This window comes from Chionomys nivalis, chromosome 3 (genome assembly GCF_950005125.1).
Source record: "Chionomys nivalis chromosome 3, mChiNiv1.1, whole genome shotgun sequence".
In the NCBI taxonomy this organism is placed as follows: Eukaryota; Metazoa; Chordata; class Mammalia; order Rodentia; family Cricetidae; genus Chionomys; species Chionomys nivalis.
Genome location: NC_080088.1, coordinates 79,093,883 through 79,115,013, shown reverse-complemented (window position 1 = coordinate 79,115,013; position 21,131 = coordinate 79,093,883). Strand labels below are relative to the sequence as shown.

The following is a 21,131-nucleotide window of genomic DNA, read 5'->3' as shown; positions in this document are numbered from 1 at the left end:
GCAAGTTCTCTCTCTATCTCTCTTATTCTCTCTCTCCAGAAAGCTTTTCCAGGCCTTATGCAGATATACATGGCCCTACATTGGGTGCCATATGCTGCAAATCTCCCTCTGTCCTACCAGCCAGCTCCCATATCATGGCACGGAGACTTCTTATTAATTATGAAATCTTGGCTGATAGCTTAGACGTGTTTATTTTAATTAGTTCTTATAACTTAAATTAACCCATATCTTTTAATGAATGTTCATTATTGTGGCTTGGTTACCTTTACTTTGTGAAGCCCATGCTGCTTATTGTGCATCCCTGGTGTTTCCTCACAACTCTGCCATTCCTCTTCCTAGCATTTTCTCTGTACTGAAAATCCAACTTTTTCTTAAACCAATTATAGTGAAACATATTATGTACAAAAAGATTATTTTACAACATTTTGAAGCCAGCCTGTGAAGGAGAACCAACCTAGAAAAACAAAAACTTAGATTTTAAATTATAAATATTTGTGCATATGTATGTGTTTGCATTTATATGTTTATAGGTAATGAAAATATAAGGGATCATAAGAGAGAAGGAAATGATCTCTATTTTTGGCCATGATGTAGTTTAATGTCGACATACCACAATTTGTTACAGAAACACATAGATAACTGTTGTTTTTAAATATATATATGTATAATTTATAGGAAGTAGTCTAGGGTACACCGGGTCACATGAGGCTCTCCACGACGAGGTGCTGGGTCAAACTGAAGAAAAGAATATTTTAAAGTGTCACCTAATTCCATGATAGCAGCCTGATTTCCATCCACAGCGGTAGCAGTAATTGGGCGCACTAAAAATGGTAACCACATTCCGATCATGGCACCAATTATAACCTTGCACTACAAGCTGTTGAGCGGGAGACACCAGTGTGAGACCGTTGGCATGGTTAAATGTTTCAGAAATATCGTGTCCAAAGGTATAGCCAGCACCACGTGGCGAAATGCCCCATCCACCACGGTCATCTGAATCTGATCATAAGAAATCACACATTGGGCCCTCATGTGGAACTTCTTGTAAACGATCCAGGGCTCTCATATGATCCAGTGTATCTATGGATAGAGACAGTCCACCATGGAGGCAGAATATCTGTCCATCCACTAAAGCTGTAAGTGGAAGATAGTCGAAGAGATCTGTGAAGTATTTCCACACGTTGGCATTCCCATACTTTCGCAGACATTCATCATAAAAGCCATACACTTGGGTGATCTGTCGGCTTTCATGATTTCCTCGCAATATTGTAATGCGCTTTCGATAGCGCACCTTTAATGCTACAAGCAGAGTCACAGTCTCCACAGAATAATAACCTCTGTCTACGTAGTCACCCATGAATAGATAGTTTGTATCTGGTGATTTCCCACCAATTCTGAAGAGTTCCATAAGGTCTCTTATGGAACTGGCCATGCACATCTCCACAGACAGTAACAGGACAGCGGACCTCTTGTACATTTGATTCTTTTGTTAAAATTTCCTTAGCCTTCTCGCAGAGCGTCCGCACTTGGTTCTCGTTCAGCTGCTCCACCCACTGGTCCAGCTCCTTGGTGAACTCCTTGTCGTCCATGGCGGCGTCCCTGCCGCCTCCCCCATCCGGGGCCCACTGAGCTGCGGAGCGCACAGCCCGCGCCTGGCCTAAGCACAGCGGGTAGCTGCGGGCCGCGGGCCTCCCGGAGCTGCTGCCTCGCTCCGCCCCGCCGGGCGCCTGGCCACGGAAATGATCTTAAAAGAGATAAAGGATGTAATGCATATGACATGGAAACAGAAGGGAAAAGAGAATCAACCAGGATGAGACTGCATACAAAATGTGGAAAGGATGAGTAATGAGTGATTTAATAAGAACACTCAGGGTATGAAGATGCTGCAAGAAATCCATTACTTTTTATGTAAATGTAAAAAACAAGAAATGGGACCAATAAACTTTAAAAAACATACTGCCCTTACTAATATCCTTAGTACAGAGTAATGCTGGATTCTAAAAATGGGATTAGTTGTGATGGTTAACCTCCATTGTCAAGCTTGTCCAAGCTATAGAGTAAACTGAAAGATGGGCCTCTAGGCATACCTGTAAGGGAGTATTTTGATTAGGTTAATTGAAGTGAGAAGACCTGCCCACTCTGGGTGGTATCATTCCCTGCTAAGAAGAATGTATATAGCCAAATATGATGGTTAATATTGATTGGATGGAATATTCTGTAGGAATATGCTAAGTCCATCTGATCTATGACATAGTTTAACTCTGGCACATCTTTGTTGACTTTTAGTTTGGATGACCTATCTAGTTTGGTATTGAATTCACTACTAATATCATATGAGGACTTGTTTTTCCATTTAATGTTTATTTTATGTAGTTGGAGTTCCAACATTTGGTGTGGTTGGTTTTAATGCTCTTGATAGAATATCTTCTATCTTTTGATTTTATCAATGAGGTGTGTTTCTTGGAGACAATATAGAGTTGAATCTCATTTTTTCTTAAATATATGAATAAATTTTATTTGTATTTTATAGGAATTCTTTAGAGCTTGATGCTTACTAGAACATTGAGAGGAAGGTACAGAGGTTTCATTGTTCCCTTTCCCTATCAAGTGTAAACCTCTCCCACTGTCAACATCACAGTGATGTATTTGTTATAATCCACAATGACACATCCTCACCCAAAGTCTACATTGCACATTAGTGTTTATATTTTCCATCTCATTCTTTTTTTAATTCAGGATTTTATCTATATCCCAGAATACCCTTAAACTTGCCCTCCCATCAGTCTCCAAAATGCCACAAATACATGTGTTCATCGTCACACCAAACTAGGGTTCCTATTTTGTATCTTACATTCAGTGGGTTTCCACCAATGTGTAATGACCTGTGTTTACCACTGAAACACCATATAGAGTCATTTCACAGCCCCCATTCCTCTACGCTCTTCTTAGTTAGACTTCCTCCTTCCCAACCCCTGTCAAGCAGTAACTTTACACCATTCTCCATGATATTCTTTTTACATTTTTAATCCATCCATCTGGCCTGTAACATTATTGGTGAGTTGAGTCCATTACACGGAAATTATTGATGAGAAATATATTAATTTCTGTTTTTTCCTGTCAGTTGGGTTATTGTCTATTCTTTATGCCATCCCACATTCATATCTGGCTTATGTTGTTGGATATAATGGACTCCTTCCAGCTCACCTTTGTCCAGCTTGTCTGAACATGAAATCGATTCTTTCCTCTGCATTAGTGATTGAAATATCTTCCATTGCATATATTCTTTTAGTGTCCTTTGCAGTGCTGGCGTGGTGTTCAGTAACTCCCTCAGTTGTGTTTACCTTGAAATGTCATTATTTTTTCTCAAATTTAGAAGATCATTTGCCTGGCATAGTAGTCCTGACTGGCAATTAATCTGCTTTTAGGACTTGAAAGATATCATTTCATGATTTTCTGGCTTTTAGTTTGCTAATATTACTCTGTTATTTGCTTTTGTTGGTGATTTGGTGTTTTTTCCTTGACAGCATTTAATATTGTTTCTTTGCTATGTATTTTTGACATCTTGGCTGTACTATGCCATGGGAAGGTTCTCTGGTCATGTCTGTTTGGGGTTGTAAATGTCTTTTGTGTTTGAATGTCTGAATGTTTTCTAGGCTTGGGTTTTTTTTTTTTCTGGTGTAATTTTGTTGAATGAATATCCTGTACCTCTTGTGTTTATGTTGCTCCTTCTAGTCCTGTTGGTTCTTGGGTTTGGTCTTTCATGGACATTGTGGTCATGCTCATTTATTTTTTGTTTCTTGGTGTCTGTATGTATTATTTTTTCATCCTTCTCCATCTGACAGTCTTTCTTTTCCTTCTTTGAGTCCATTGTTCATGCTTCCCACTGGTTTTTTTTTTATTTATTTTTATTTCATTTTCAATACTTTTGTCCCTCCTCATCTCAGTGTCATTGTTGAAGTTTTCTCTCATGCTGCTGATTGTTTTCTGGTATATGAGGTCCTTCTGTTTGTGTGTTGCTTTCATCGGTTAGTTAATAAAGCAACTGCTTGGCCTGATAGGGCAGAACTTAGGTAGGCGGAGAAGACAGAACTGAATTCTGGGAGGAAGAAAGCAGAGAGAGAGCTGCCATGGAGCTGCCAGGTCAGACATGTTAAATCTTTCCAGATAATCCATGACCTCATGGTAATACAAATTAATGGAAATGGGTTAAACTAAGATGTACGAGTTAGCCAATAAGAGGCTAGAGATAATGGGCCAGGCACTGATTTAATTAATACAATTTCTTTGTGATTATTTTGGGGGTCAAATTAGCAGGGCGGCCAGAACAAGCAGCCTGTTCTTCCTGTTACAGTTTTTCTTTGTCTTGCTGCCATTTTCCTCTGTATTAATGACTTTCTTTACAGATATTGAAGGTATGTGTGGAATAAATCTGCCTATGGATATCCTTGTTCAGGTATTTGATCATTTTTTTTGCAAGAAAACTTCCGAAATGTTCTGATCATTTACCTATTTCAGAATGTTGAGTTCACCAGTTGAACTTTTTCAGAAAATTATGTTGACTTTCTTTGTTATGTTTCTTATATTTTGTGGTTATAGTCATACGTGTGCAAGTTTGTATGTCTCTCCTGGATTTTGAAGAAGTGGTGGTGGTGAATTTCAGCAACAGCTTAGATCAAAAGGATAGTCAGCACGACAAGTTCACAGGTGTCCTTAGAAAGCTGACCCCACACCCAATTTTTTCCTTAATCAATTTTGTTACATGTTTAGTAGGATGTTTGTGCCACCGTAGAAAGCAGAGTAGAAGTTACTAGCAAAATTACAAAGAGAAGTACCATTCAATCCACCATACAACTCCTAGATATATAGACCCAGAAGGCATCTACAGAGATAATTGCACATTCACAATTATTGCTGTACTATAGTTTTAGTAATAAAAAGAAGCATGCAGATATCCATAAGCAGGTAAGTGGATAAAGTAAATATGAAGCATATTCACAGTGGCATTTCTTCAGCCTTAAAGAAGAGTAAAGCCATAACATTTAAAATGAAAATTTTGGAACCGAAATTGTTTATATGGTCACCTAAGCCATAGTCATAAGTATAAATACCACAAGGGGGCTCTCTCTCTCTCTCTCTCTCTCTCTCTCTCTCTCTCTCTCTCTCTCTTCATTCTTAAAGTGGAAGGTATCCAAGAAAGGAGTGAAAGTATGGGAGGTGGGAAGGGGCAGGGAGTAAAGAAACACACAGACATGAGTGTAAAAATGAGGATTGTTTTAAGATAAGGAAGAAACAGGAAGAAGTTGATAGAGGGGATGCATTATCAGTTTGTGAGGGAGATGATTAGGAACAAAATATACGTATGAAAATGTAATAATGAAATCTCCTTCATGTGCTAACTTTAAAGTTAATACTAAATATATTAAGCTTTGTAACTATAATGTATTTTGTTCCTGAGACCCTGAATAGAGTTCATTTGTGGTCTGAACAAAATGATGTAACACTTGGGGGCAAAGATACAACCTAGGAGCCCTGCACTGGATGCCAATATGGAGAAGACCTCCACAGCCACCATGACCTTCCCTTTGGTGCTGTGGTAGACGGGGAGGAAGGTGACCCAGACACTGCAGAACACCAGCATGCTGAATGTCAGGAACTTGGCTTCATTGAAGGTGTCAGGTAGGTTTCTGGCCAGGAAAGCCACAGTGAAGCTTCCCAAGGCCAGAACTCCCAGATATCCCAGCACACAGTAGAAAGCAGTGACTGATCCCTTGTTGCACAGGATGATAATGTGTTCACGCTCAGAGTGTGCATCTGTGTCAATGAAGGGGGGAGATTTTCCCAGCCAGACCCCACACAAGATAATCTGGATCAAGGTGCAGATGGGAACAATGAAGTTAGGTGCCCGCATTACCAACAACCACCTGATTCTTCTTCCTGGGGCAGTGACCTTGTAGGCCAGAACCACAGTAATAGTTTTGGCCAAGACAGCAGAAATAGCCGCAGTGAACAACACTCCAAATGTGGTCTGCTGCAGGATGCAAGTGGTTGTGTTGGGGTGGCCAATGAAGAGAAAAGAGCAGAGAAAACAGCAGTTAAGGGTGATGAGCAGGATGTAGCTGAGAGTGCGGTTATTTGCCTTCACGATGGGAGTGTCTTGCTGCTTCAGAAAGATCCCAAGAATGAGAGCTGACAGTGCAGAGAAGTACAAGGCTGTGCATGACAGACCTATCCCTAGGGGATCATCATAATCCAGGAAGGTCGTAGATTTTGGGAGGCAGTGGTTTCGGTCTGTGTTGGGATATTGATGATCTAGACACTTCACACACTGATCTGCATCTGGTGAAAGCATGTATATGTGTTATTTCAGGTTAGTTTTCTTTTGTCCACTTTATCCACTCACTTGAGTAGTTTAGCCTAATAGACATCCCTTGTTACTTCAGACATCAAATGAAAGAATGCTTTATGGGGAATAACGTGACTACCGTGTATTTCCTGCAATGTGACATGAACAAAGCCACTGTTTCTCCTCTTAATTCAATTGTGTGTTGTTTTGAATATTCTGATGTTATTATTTTCCACTTTTCAGAAACTTACATACTTACTTACAATATCCAACTTCAATTTGATCACAATATTGCATTCATGTAAAATATTTTCTGGGCTGAGGCGAGCTGATTCACTGGATAAACAGCTTGCTGCCTAAGCCTGATAATTTGAGTTTGGATTCCCAGGGCCCACATAAAAGCTGGATGCTATAGCACAAGCATCTATAATCCCAATGCACCCCTATAATAAGATGAGAGACAGACAATACTTTCCAGGGGTCATGGGGCATCTGGCCTGGCTGATGCATCTGTGAAGAAATGTGATCTCAAGCAGAGTGAGGGTGATGACTGACTCTCTAAATCCATCTGTGCACCATGACACATGCACAGCCACATTCCTGGACACACACACACACACACACAACACACTCTTGATTTTGAAAAATAAGTTTAGTGAGGTAAGAAGGGGCTTCTCAAGTCCTTTACTTGTAGTGGTATTCTCAGATATGGGGTTCAAATGGAGCTACCCAGTGAACTGACTTCTCTGGTTGCTTTTCTTCTATCTGAAGGTGTTTTAAATAAGTAAACATTGCATTTTAACAGTTTGCCACATAGTGGTGCATGTCTGTAGCTCTTGCATTTGGCAGGTAGAATCAGGGGGAATAGGAGCACAAAGCCAGACTCGCTACTTGGCAAGTTAGGGCATATCCTGGCCTTTGTGAGATCTTTTCTGGCAACAAACAAAGGAGTTTAAAGGTGTTATCATAAAATTTGTAGGAAGGAATTAACTTCAAATATAAACATTGGATTGTTTTTAAAGATTAATTTTTATTAAGTAGATTTAAAAATTTTAGTTTTGTGTATGTGTGCGTGTGTGTGGGTTTGTGCAAATGACACAGATGGCCTAAGATCCCCTGGAGTTGCAGTTACAGATGATCTCCCAAAGTTGTCTTCTAATTTCCACATGCATGCCATGTGTATTGGGGTGGTTTGAGTAATAATGACCCTCAAAGGCCACCAACATTTGGATAATTAGATGTCAGGGAGTGACACTACTTGGGAAGGATTAGGATGTGTGATCTTGTTGGAGAAAGTGTGTCACTGGGGATAGGTTTTAAAGTTTCTTTCTTTCTTTCTTTCTTTCTTTCTTTCTTTCTTTCTTTCTTTCTTTCTTTCTTTCTTTCTTTCTTTCGATTTCTGCCTCCTCCCCACCACCACCTCCCATTCTCCTCCCCCTCCCCCAATCAAGTCCCCCTCCCTCGTCTGCCCTAAGAGCAATCAGGGTTCCCTGCCCTGTGGGAAGTCCAAAGACCATCCACCTCCATCCTGGACTATTAAGAGGAGTATCCAAACTGCCTAGGCTCCCACAAAGCCAGTACGTGCAATAGGATCAAACACCCATGCCATTGTTCTTGAGTTCTCAGTAGTCCTCATTGTCTGCTATGTTCAGCGAGTCCGGTTTTATCCCATGCTTTTTCTGACCCAGGTCAGCTGGCCTTGGTGAGTTCCCGATAGAACATCCCCATTGTCTCAGTGTGTGGGTGCCCCCCTCGTGGTCCTGAGTTCCTTGCTCATGCTCTCTCTCCTTCTGCTCCTGATTTGGACCTTGAGATTTCAGTCCGGTGCTCCAATGTGGGTCTTTGTATCTGTCTCCTTTCATCGCCTGATGAAGGTTACTGTTCAGGAGGATGCCTATATGTTTTTCTTTGGGTTCACCTTCTTATTTAACTTCTCTAGGATCACAAATTCTAGGCTCAATGTCCTTTATTTATGGCTAGAAACCAAATATGAGTGAATACATCCCATGTTCCTCTTTTTGGGTCTGGCTTACCTCACTCAGGATAGTGTTTTCTATTTCCATCCATTTGCATGCAAAATTCAAGAAGTCATTGTTTTTTACTGCTGAGTAGTACTCTAATATGTATATATTCCATACTTTCTTCATCCATTCTTCCATTGAAGGGCATCTAGGTTGTTTCCAGGTCCTGGCTATTACAAACAATGCTGCTATGAACATAGTTGAGCATATACTTTTGTTGTATGTTAGGGCATCTCTTGGGTATATTCCCAAGAGTGGTATTGCTGGGTCCAGAGGTAGGTTGATCCCGAATTTCCTGAGGAACAGCCACACTGCTGTCAAAAGTGGTTGCACAAGTTTGCATTCCCACCAGCAATGGATGAGTGTACCCCTTTCTCCACAACCTCTCCAGCAAAGGCTATCATTGGTGCTTTTTATTTTAGCCATTCTGACAGGTGTAAGATGGTATCTTAAAGTTGTCTTAATTTGCATTTCCCTGATCGCTAAGGAAGTTGAGCATGACCTTAAGTGTTTTTCGGCCATTTGAAATTCTTCTGTTGAGAATTCTCTGTTCAGCTCAGTGCCCCATTTTATAATTGGGTTGATTAGTCTTTTACAGTCTAATTTCTTGAGTTCTTTATATATTTTGAAGATCAGACCTTTGTCAGTTGCAGGGTTGGTGAAGATCTTCTCCCAGTCAGTGGGTTCCCTTTTTGTCTTAGTGACAGTGTCCTTTGCTTTACAGAAGCTTCTCAGTCTCAGGAGGTCCCATTTATTCAATGATGCCCTTAATGTCTGTACTGCTGGGGTTATACGTAGGAAGCAGTCTCCTGTGCCCATGTGTTGTAGAGTACTTCCCACTTTCTCTTCTATCAGGTTTAGTGTGTTTGGAGTGATATTGAGGTCTTTAATCCATATGGACTTGAGTTTTGTGCATGGTGATAGATATGGATCTATTTTCATTCTTCTACAGATTGACATCCAGTTTTGCCAGCACAGTTTGTTGAAGATGCTCCCTTTTTTCCATTGTATACTTTTATCTCCTTTGTCGAAAATCAAGTGTTCATAGGTTTGTGGGTTAAAGTCCGGGTTTTCTATTTGATTCCATTGGTAGACTTCTCTGTTTTTATGCCAATACCAAGCTGTTTTCAATACTGTAGCTCTGTAATAGAGTTTGAAGTCAGGGATGGTAATGCCTCCAGACAGTCCTTTATTGTATAAGATTGTTTTGGCTATCCTGTTTTTTTTGTTTTTCCATATAAAGTTGATTATTGTCTTCTCCAGATCTGTGAAGAATTTTGATGGGATTTTGATGGGGATTGCATTGAATCTTTAAATTGCTTTTGGTAGAATTGCCATTTTTACTATGTTGATCCTCCCAATCCAAGAGCAAGGGAGATCCTTCCATTTTCTGGTGTCCTCTTCAATTTCTCTCTTCAAAGACTTAAAGTTCTTGTCAAATAGATCTTTCACTTCCTTGGTCAGAGTTACCCCAAGATATTTTATGTTATTTGTGGCTATCGTGAAAGGTGATGCTTCTCTGATTTCCCTCTCTGCTTCCTTATCCTTAGTGTATAGGAAGGCAACTGATTTTTTGGAGTTGATCTTGTATCCTGCCACATTACTAAAGGTATTTATCAGCTGTAGGAGTTCTTTGGTAGAATTTTTGGGGTCCCTTATGTATATTATCATGTCATCAGCAAATAACGAAAGCTTAACTTCTTCCTTTCCAATACAAATCCTCTTGATCCCCTTATGTTGTGTTATTGCTATTGCTAGAATTTCCAGCACTATATTGAAGAGATATGGAGAGAGTGGACAGCCTTGTCGTGTTTCTGATCTTAGTGGGATGGCTTTGAGTTTTTCTCGATTTAATTTAATGTTAGCTGTTGGCTTGCTGTAAATAGCTTTTATTATATTTAGGTATGACCCTTGTATCCCTAATCTCTCCAAGACCTTTATCATAAAGGGGTGTTGAATTTTGTCGAATGCTTTTTCTGCATCTAATGAAATGATCATATGGTTTTTTTTCTTTAGGTTTATTTATATGGTGGATTATATTGATAGATTTGCGTATGTTGAACCAGCCCTGCATCTCTGGGATGAAGCCTACTTGATCATAATGGATAATTTTTCTAATGTGTTCTTGGATTCGGTTTGCCAGTATTTTATTGAGAATTTTTGCGTCGATGTTCATGAGTGAGATAGGCCTGTAATTCTCTTTCTTGGTTGGGTCTTTGTGTGGTTTTGGTATCAGGGTAACTGTAGCTTCATAAAAGGAATTAGGCAATGATTCTTCTGTTTTTATATTGTGAAATACGTTAAGGAGTATAGGTATTAGCTCTTCTTGGAAGTTCTGGTAGAATTCTGCATTGAAACCATCTGGTCCTGGGCTTTTTTTGGAAGGGAGATTTTTTTTTTTTTTTTTTTTTTTTTTTTTTTTTTCTTTTATTTATTTTTTTATTCTTTTTTAATTAAAATTTCCACCTGCTCCCCGTTTCCCATTTCCCTCCCCTCCTCCCAAATATTGCCCCCTCCCCCCACTCCCCTCCCCCTATCCCCACTCCTCTTCTCCTCCCCCCACACCATTCCCCCTCCCTCTCGATACTGAAGAGCAGTCCAAATTCTCTGCCCTGCGGGAAGACGAAGGTCTTCTATCTACGTCCAGGAAGGTGAGCTTCTAAACAGGCTAAGCTCCCACAAAGCCAGTTCATGTATTAGGATTGAAACCTAGTGCCATTGTCCTTGGCTTCTCATCAGTCTTCATTGACCGCCATGCTCAGAGAGTCCGGAATCAACCCATGCTTATTCAGTCCCAGACCAGCTGGCCTTGGTGGGCTCCTAATAAATCAGTTCCACTGTCACAGTGGGTGGGTGCATCCCTCGTGGTCCTGATTTTTTGCTCTTGTTCTCCCTCCTTCTGCTCCTCATTTGGACCTTAAGAGCTCAGACCGTTGCTCCAAATTGAGAATCTGTCTCTACCTCGATCCATCGCCAGATGAAGGTTCTAAGGTGATATGCAAGAAATTCATCAGTATAGGATAGGGTCATTTCAGGTTCCCTCTCCTTAGTTGCCCAAGGTACCAGCTGGGGACATATTCCTGGACACCTGCGAACCCCTCTAGAGTCAAGTCTCTTGCCAGCCCTAAGATGGCTCCCTTAGATAGGATATATACTTCGCTGCTCCCGTATCCATCCTTCCTATATCCCAACCATCCCAATCCCCCGAGCTCCTCCCATCCTCCCCTTCTCATATTTCTCATCCCATTTCCCCTTTGCCCCATGCCACCTCACCCGCAAGTTCCCAGTTTTTGCCCTGCAATCTTGTCTACTTCCCCCTCTCCATGCGGATGACTATATGATTTTCTTTGGGTTCACTTTCTTATTTAACTTCTATAGGATCACACATTATATGCTTAATGTCTTTTATTTATGGCTAGAAACCGATTATGAGTGAGTACATCCCATGTTCCTCTTTTTGGGTCTGGGATACCTCACTCAGGATAGTGTTTTCTATTTCCATCCATTTGCACGCAAAATTCGAGAAGTCATTGTTTTTTACTGCTGAGTAGTACTCTAATATGTATATATTCCACACTTTCTTTATCCATTCCTCCACTGAAGGGCATCTAGGTTGTTTCCAGGTTTTGGCTATTACAAACAATGCTGCTATGAACATAGTTGAACAGATACTTTTGTCATTTGATGTGGCATCTCTTGGGTATATTCCCAATAGTGGTATTACTGGATCTTGGGGTAGGTTGATCCCAAATTTCCTGAGAAATCGCCACACTGATTTCCAAAGTGGTTGCACAAGTTTGCATTCCCACCAGCAATGAATGAGTGTGCCTCTTTCTCCACAACCTCTCCAGCAAAGGCTATCATTGGTGTTCTTGATTTTAGCCATTCTGACAGGTGTAAGATGGTATCTCAAAGTTGTTTTAATTTGCATTTCCCTTATCGCTAAGGAGGTTGAGCATGACCTTAGGTGTCTTTTGGCCATTTGAATTTCTTCTGTTGAGAATTCTCTGTTCAGATCAGTGCCCCATTTTTTTATTGGGTTCATTAGCATTTTAAAGTTTAGTTTCTTGAGTTCTTTATATATTTTGGTGATCAGACCTTTGTCTGTTGCAGGGTTGGTGAAGATCTTCTCCCAGTCAGTGGGTTGCCTTTTTGTCTTAGTGACAGTGTCCTTTGCTTTACAGAAGCTACTCAGTTTCAGGAGGTCCCATTTATTCAATGTTGCCCTTAATGTCTGTGCTGCTGGGGATAAACGTAGGAAGTGATCTCCTGTACCCATATGTTGTAGAGTACTTCCAACTTTTTCTTCTATCAGGTTCAGTGTGTTCAGACTAATATTGAGGTCTTTAATCCATTTGGACTTGAGTTTTGTGCATGGTGATAGATATGGATCTATTTTCATTCTTCTACACGTTGACAACCAGTTCTGCCAGCACCATTTGTTGAAGATGCTCTCTTTTTTCCATTGAATACTTTTAGCTCCTTTATCAAAAATTAGGTGTTCATAAGTTTGTGGGTTGAAATCAGGGTCTTCTACTCGGTTCCATTGATCAACTTCTCTGTTTTTATACCAATACCAAGCTGTTTTCAATACTGAGGCTCTGTAATAGAGTTTGAGGTCAGGGATGGTAATGCCTCCAGACGATCCTTTATTATATAAGATTGTTTTGGCTATCCTGGGTTTTTTGTTTCTCCATATAAAGTTGATTATTGTCCTCTCAAGATCTGTGAAGAATTTTGATGGGATTTTAATGGGGATTGCATTGAATCTATAAATTGCCCTTGGTAGAATTGCCATTTTTACTATGTTGATCCTCCCTATCCAAGAGCAAGGGAGATCCTTCCATTTTCTGGTATCCTCCTCAATTTCTTTCTTCATTAACTTAAAGTTCTTGTCAAATAGATCCTTTACTTCCTTGGTTAGGGTTACCCCAAGATATTTTATGCTATTTGTGGCTATCGTGAAGGGTGATGCTTCTCTGATTTCCATCTCTGCTTCCTTATCCTTTGTGTATAGGAGGGCAACTGATTTTTTGGAATTGATCTTGTATCCTGCAACGCTACTAAAGGTGTTTATCAGCTGAAGGAGTTCTTTGCTGGAGTTTTTGGGGTCGCTTATGTACACTATCATATCGTCTGCAAATAATGAAAGTTTAACTTCTTCCTTTCCGATTTGAATCCCTTTGATCCCCTTATGTTGTCTTATTGCTATTGCTAGAATTTCAAGCACTATATTAAAGAGGTATGGAGAGAGTGGACAACCTTGTCGTGTTCCTGATTTTAGTGGAATAGCTTTGAGTTTCTCTCCATTTAATTTGATGTTAGCTGACGGCTTGCTATAAATTGCTTTTATTATATTTAGGAACGACCCTTGTATTCCTAATCTCTCTAAGACCTTTATCATAAAGGGATGTTGAATTTTGTCAAATGCTTTTTCCGCATCTAATGAAATGATCATATGGTTTTTTTCTTTCAGATTATTTATATGATGGATTACATTGATAGATTTTCGTATGTTGAACCAGCCCTGCATCTCTGGGATGAAGCCTACTTGATCATAATGGATAATTTTTCTAATGTGTTCTTGGATTCGGTTTGCCAGTATTTTATTGAGTATTTTTGCGTCGATGTTCATGAGTGAGATTGGCCTGTAGTTCTCTTTCTTGGTTGTGTCTTTGTGTGGTTTTGGTATCAGAGTAACTTCAGCTTCATAAAAGGAATTTGGCAATGACTTCTCTGTTTCAATATTGTGAAATACATTAAGGAGTATAGGTATTAGGTCTTCTTGGAAGTTCTGGTAGAATTCTGCATTAAAGCCGTCTGGACCTGGGCTTTTTTTGGTGGGAAGGTTTTTTATAACAACTTCTAATTCTTCGCGACTAACAGGTCTATTTAGATTGTTCACCTGGTCCTGGTTTAACTTTGGTATATGGTACTTATCTAAAAAAGTGTCCATTTCTTTTACATTTTCCAATTTTGTGGCATAAAGGTTTTTGTAGTAAGATCTAATGATTCTCTGAATTTCGTCTGTGTCTGTGGTTATGTCTCCCTTTTCGTTTCTGATTTTGTTAATTTGCGTATTCTCTCTCCGCCGTTTGATTAGTTTGGATAGGGGTTTATCAATCTTATTGATTTTCTCCAAGAACCAGCTTTTTGTTTCATTGATTCTTTGGATTGTTTTCTGTGTTTCTATTTTGTTGATTTCAGCCCTCAATTTGATTATTTCCAGTCTTCTACTTCTCCTAGGTGAGTCTGCTTCTTTTCTTTCTAAAGCTTTAAGGTGGGCTATTAGGTCTCCAATGTGTGCTTTCTCCGTTTTCTTTATGTGGGCACTTAATGCTATGAACTTTCCTCTTAGCACTGCTTTCATAGTGTCCCATAGGTTTGAGTATGTTGAGTCTTCGTTTTCATTGAATTCAAGAAAGACTTTAATTTCTTTCTTTATTTCTTCCTTGATCCAGGTGTGGTTCAGTAGTTGACTGTCCAATTTCCATGAGTTCATAGGCTTTCTGGGGATAGCATTGTTGTTGAATTCTAACTTTAATCCATGGTGATCTGATAAGACACAGGTGGTTACCGATATTTTTTTGTAACTGTGTAAGTTTGCTTTGTTACCGAGTATGTGGTCTATTTTCGAGAAGGTTCCATGAGCTGCAGAGAAGAAGGTATATTCTTTCTTATTTGAGTGGAATGTTCTATAGATGTCTGTTAAGTCCATTTGATTCATTACCTCCTTTAATCCTCTTATTTCTCTGTTAGGTTTCTGTCTGATTGACCTGTCCATTGGTGAGAGAGGAGTGTTGAAATCTCCTACTATTAGTGTGTGTGGTTTGATGACTGCCTTGAGTTTTAGTAACGTTTCTTTTACATAAGTGGGTGCTTTTATATTAGGGGCATAGATATTCAGGATTGAGACTTCATCCTGGTGAATTGTTCCTGTTATGAGTAAAAAATGTCCATCTCCATCTCTTTTGATTGATTTTAGTTTGAAGTCAACTTTCTTAGAAATTAGTATGGCCACACCTGCTTGTTTCTTAGGTCCATTTGCTTGATAAACCTTTTCCCAGCCCTTTACTTTGAGTAGATGTCTGTCTTTGTGGTTGAGGTGTGTTTCTTGTAAGCAACAGAATGTTGGATCCTGTTTTCGTATCCAATCTCTTAGCCTGTGCCTCTTTATAGGTGAGTTGAGTCCATTGATATTAAGTGATATTAATGACCAGTGGTTGTTAACTCCGGTCATTTTTCCTTTCTTTCTTTCTTTCCTTCTTTTGGTAGTAGAGTTTGTGTGTTTCCCTTCTTCAAGTTGTGCTGGTGAAGGGTCATTAGATGACTGAGTTATTGTGGGCATTGTTGGACTCCTTGGTTTGTGATTTTCCTTCAATTACTTTCTGAAGGGCTGGATTTGTGGCTACGTATTGTTTAAATTTGTTTTTATCCTGGAAAATTTTGTTTTCTCCATTTATAGTGAATGAAAGCTTGGCTGGGTATAGTAGTCTGGGCTTGCATCCATGGTCTCGTAGTTTCTGCAGTATATCTATCCAGGACCTTCTGGCTTTCATGGTTTCCATAGAGAAATCAGGTGTAAGTCTGATAGGTTTACCTTTATAGGTAACTTGACCTTTTTCCTTTGCAGCTCTTAATATTCTTTCTTTATTCTGTATGTTTTGTGTTTTGATTATTATATGACGAGGAGATGTTTTTTTTTGATCCAGTCGATTTGGTGTTCTGTATGCTTCTTGGACCTTCAAAGGAATATCTTTCTTAAGGTTGGGAAAGTTTTCTTCTATAATTTTATTAAATATATTTTCTGGACCATTGAGCTGTACTTCTTCTCCTTCTTCTATCCCTATTATTCTTAGGTTTGGTCTTTTTATTGTGTCCCAGATTTCCTGAATGTTTTGTGATGAGAATTTGTTGGTTATGCTGTTTTCTTTGATGAGAGTGTTTATTTTCTCTATGGTATCTTCAGTGTCTGAGATTCTTTCTTCTATCTCTTGTAATCTGTTGGTGGTACTTGTCTCTGTAGTTCCTGTTCGTTTATTCAAATTTTCCATCTCCATCCTTCCCTCGGTTTGTGTTTTCTTTATTACTTCCACTTCATTCTTCAAGTCTTGAACCGTTTCCCTTACCTGTTTGATTACTTTTTCTTGTTTCTCTTGGTTTTCTTGGGTATCTTTGAGAGATTTATTCATTTCCTCTACCTTTTTGTTTGTAATCTCTAATTGGTTGTGGCAGTTTTTCACCTCCTGTTTAAGGTCCTCTATTATTTTCATAAAATTCACTTTTGAGTCGAATTCTTCTAATTCTTCTGGATTAGGGTGTACACTTCTCATTTCGGTATTCCTGGATCCTGGTGATGTCACGTTGCCTTTCAAGTTGTTGGGGGAATTCTTGCATTGGCGCCTGCCCATCTTTTCCTTCAAATGGAGCCAGGAGAGGCCTGATGTCTTGGACCAGTCTTTGCTGTGACTAACTCTCTAGGTGTATCTCCTCAGTGTAGGGGCAGGAACCGTTCCCTTCCAGATGAACTCCTCAACACCAAAACATGGATGCGTGGTATTCCAATGACCCGCGTAAAGAAGGCCGAATGCAAGGGGTCGGGCGGGGTCGAGTAGAACACAGGCGACACTGCAGTACAAGCTGGAGGTGCCTGCACTCCCTTTCGGGGGTTGCTGAGGCCTGCCCGCTAGGCAGGCACTCACTGCTCTGGTTGGGTAGCCTTAGTGTAGGGGCGTTTGTGCTCTCTACCGGGACCGTCCGCCCCAGGATAGTACACACTCACCCGTCCCGATGAAACTTCTCGGCACCTACACAGGAACTCCTGGATGCCCCAATGAGCCAGGGACAAAGGGAAGTAGGGCGCAGGCAGAGCAGGTCCAGGAGATCACAGCAGAGACTGCAGCCCCAGCAGCAGGGGCCCGCTTTCCCTGGCGGGGACCTTGAGGCCTGCCCTCTAGTCAGGCACTCACTGCTCTGGGCTGGTAGCCTTAGTGAAAGGGCAGGAAACTGTTCCACAGCTAAGGACCTTGCAGACAAGGCAGGCTTGGGGGTGGGGGTGGGGGGCGGGTGTGTAGGAAAGAAAGCCTTGCAGCAGGAGCTGGGGGGGGGGGCGTTTGTGCTCTCTACCGGGACAGTGCGCCCCAGGATAGCACACACTCACCCATCCAGATGGGACTTCTCAGCACCTATGCAGGGATTCCTGGTGGCCCCAATGAGCCCGGGACCAAGGGAAATAGGGGGCAGGGAGAGCAGGTCCAGGAGATCACAAGCAGAGACTGCAACCCCAGCAGCAGGGGCCTGCTTCCCCTGGTGGGGACCTTGAGGCCTGCCCTCTAGTCAGGCACTCACTGGTCTGGGCTGGTAGCCTTAGTGAAAGGGCAGGAAACTGTTCCACAGCTAAGGACCTTGCAGACAAGGCAGGCTTGGGGGTGGGGGTGGGGGCGGGTGTGTAGGAGAGAAAGCCCTGCAGCAGGAGCTGGGGGAGGGGCGTTTGTGCTCTCTACCGGGACCGTCCGCCCCAGGATAGCACACACTCACCCGTCCCGATGAAACTTCTCGGCACCTACACAGGAACTCCTGGATGCCCCAATGAGCCAGGGACAAAGGGAAGTAGGGCGCAGGCAGAGCAGGTCCAGGAGATCACAGCAGAGACTGCAGCCCCAGCAGCAGGGGCCCGCTTTCCCTGGCGGGGACCTTGAGGCCTGCCCTCTAGTCAGGCCCTCACTGCTCTGGGTTGGTAGCCTTAGTGAAAGGGCAGGAAACTGTTCCACAGCTAAGGACCTTGCAGACAAGGCAGGCTTGGGGGTGGGGGTGGGGGGCGGGTGTGTAGGAAAGAAAGCCTTGCAGCAGGAGCTGGGGGGGGGGGGGCGTTTGTGCTCTCTACCGGGACAGTGCGCCCCAGGATAGCACACACTCACCCATCCAGATGGGACTTCTCAGCACCTATGCAGGGATTCCTGGTGGCCCCAATGAGCCCGGGACCAAGGGAAATAGGGGGCAGGGAGAGCAGGTCCAGGAGATCACAAGCAGAGACTGCAACCCCAGCAGCAGGGGCCTGCTTCCCCTGGTGGGGACCTTGAGGCCTGCCCTCTAGTCAGGCACTCACTGGTCTGGGCTGGTAGCCTTAGTGAAAGGGCAGGAAACTGTTCCACAGCTAAGGACCTTGCAGACAAGGCAGGCTTGGGGGTGGGGGTGGGGGCGGGTGTGTAGGAGAGAAAGCCCTGCAGCAGGAGCTGGGGGAGGGGCGTTTGTGCTCTCTACCGGGACCGTCCGCCCCAGGATAGCACACACTCACCCGTCCCGATGAAACTTCTCGGCACCTACACAGGAACTCCTGGATGCCCCAATGAGCCAGGGACAAAGGGAAGTAGGGCGCAGGCAGAGCAGGTCCAGGAGATCACAGCAGAGACTGCAGCCCCAGCAGCAGGGGCCCGCTTTCCCTGGCGGGGACCTTGAGGCCTGCCCTCTAGTCAGGCCCTCACTGCTCTGGGTTGGTAGCCTTAGTGAAAGGGCAGGAAACTGTTCCACAGCTAAGGACCTTGCAGACAAGGCAGGCTTGGGGGTGGGGGTGGGGGGCGGGTGTGTAGGAAAGAAAGCCTTGCAGCAGGAGCTGGGGGGGGGGGCGTTTGTGCTCTCTACCGGGACAGTGCGCCCCAGGATAGCACACACTCACCCATCCAGATGGGACTTCTCAGCACCTATGCAGGGATTCCTGGTGGCCCCAATGAGCCCGGGACCAAGGGAAATAGGGGGCAGGGAGAGCAGGTCCAGGAGATCACAAGCAGAGACTGCAACCCCAGCAGCAGGGGCCTGCTTCCCCTGGTGGGGACCTTGAGGCCTGCCCTCTAGTCGGAAGGGAGATTTTTTATAACAATTTCTAATTCTTCGCGACTAACAGGTCTATTTAGATCGTTCACCTGTTCTTGGTTTAGCTTTGGTATATGGTACTTATCTAAAAAAAATGTCCATTTCTTTTGCATTTTCCAGTTTTGTGGCAAACAGGCTTTTGTAGTAAGATCTAATGATTCTCTGAATTTCCTCTGTGTCTGTGGTTATATCCCCCTTTTCATTTCTGATCTTATTTATTTGGGTGTTCTTTCTCTGTCGTTTAATTAGTTTGGATAGGGGTTTGTCGATCTTGTTGATTTTCTCCAGGAACCAACTTTTTGTTTCATTGATTCTTTGGACTGTTTTCTGTGTTTCTATTTTGTTGATTTCTGCCCTCAGTTTGATTATTTCCAGTCTTCTACTCCTACTGGGCACGTCTGCTTCTTTTTTTTCTAGAGCTTTCAGGTGTGCTGTTAAGTCCCTAACGTATGCTTTCTCCGTATTCTTTAAGTGGGCTCTTAGTGCTATGAACTTTCCTCTTAGCACTGCTTTCATCGTGTCCCATAGGTTTGAGTATGTTGTCTCTTTATTTTCATTAAATTCAAGGAAGACTTTAATTTCTTTCTTAATTTCTTCCTTGACCCAGGTGTGGTTCAGTAGTTGACTGTTCAGTTTCCATGAGTTTGTAGGCTTTCTGGGGGTAGCATTGTTGTTGCCTTCTAACTTTAATCCGTGGTGATCTGATAAGACACAGGTGGACACTGATACTTTTTTGTATCTGTGGAGGTTTCCTTTGTTTCCGAGTATGTGGTTAATTTTCGAGAAGGTTCCATGAGCTGCAGAGAAGAAGGTATATTCTTTCCTATTTGTGTGGAGTGTTCTATAGATGTCTGTTAAGTCCATTTGCTTCATTACCTCCAACAATTCTCTTAATTCTCTATTAGGTTTCTGTCTGATTGACCTGTCCCTTGGTGAGAGAGGTGTGTTGAAGTCTCCTACTACTAGTATGTGTGGTTTAATGTCTGCCTTAAGTTCTAGTAATATTTCTTTTACATACGTGGGTGCTTTTATATTAGGAGCTTAGATATTCAGGATTGAGACTTCATCCTGATGAATTGTTCCTGTTATGAGTATAAAGTGTCCATCTCGATCTCTTCTGATTGATTTTAGTTTGAAGTCCGTTTTGTTAGAAATTAGTATGGCCACACCTGCTTTTTTTTTTTTTTAGGACCATTTGCTTGAAAAACCTTTTCCCAACCCTTTACTCTAAGTAGATGAGTTTCTTGCAAACAGCAGAATGTTGGATCCTGTTTTCGTATCCAATCTCTTAGCCTGTGCCTTTTTATAGGTGAATTGAGACCATTAATATTAAGTGATATTAATGACCAGTGGTTGTTTGCTCCAGTTATTCTTATTGTTTTTGGCACTAGAGTTTGTGTGTCTCCCTTCTTTGAGTTGTGTTAGTGAAGGGTCGCTAGATACCTGAGTCATTGTAGGCAGTGTTAGCAATGTTGGATTCCTTGGGTTGTGATTTTCCTTCTATTACTTTCTGCAGGGCTGGATTTGTGGCTATGTATTGTTTAAATTTGTTCTTATCCTGGAATGTCTTGTTTTCTCGATTGATAGTGAACGATAGCTTGGCTGGGTATAGTAGTTTGGGTTTGCATCCGTGGTCTCTTAGTTTCTGCAGTACCTCTATCCAAGACCTTCTTGCTTTCATGGTTTCCATAGAGAAGTCAGGTGTCAGTCTGATCGGTTTACCTTTATAAGTTACTTGCCCTTTTTCCTTTGCAGCTCTTAATATTCTTTCTTTAATCTGTATATTTTGTATTTTTATTATTATATGGTGAGGGGATGTTTTTCTTTGGTCCAGTCTGTTTGGTGTTCTGTATGCTTCTTGAATATTCAAAGGAATTTCCTTCTTTAGGTTGGGAAAGTTT

At 41.9% G+C, this 21,131-nt stretch overlaps 1 protein-coding gene and 1 pseudogene across 1 annotated transcript in view; both read right to left on the bottom strand.

The window, feature by feature from the left end:
• Positions 1–669: 669 nt before the first annotated feature.
• Positions 670–1,589, bottom strand: LOC130871699 (serine/threonine-protein phosphatase 2A catalytic subunit beta isoform-like; annotated as a pseudogene).
• Positions 1,590–5,419: 3,830 nt separating this feature from the next.
• LOC130871332 (vomeronasal type-2 receptor 116-like) overlaps positions 5,420–21,131 on the bottom strand; it is a 66,372-nt gene continuing 50,660 nt past the window's right edge. Inside the window, exon 8 of the mRNA XM_057764682.1 lies at positions 5,420–6,336. Within this exon, the coding sequence (XP_057620665.1) occupies positions 5,420–6,336 (917 nt within the window). The remainder of the gene's footprint in view (positions 6,337–21,131) is intronic.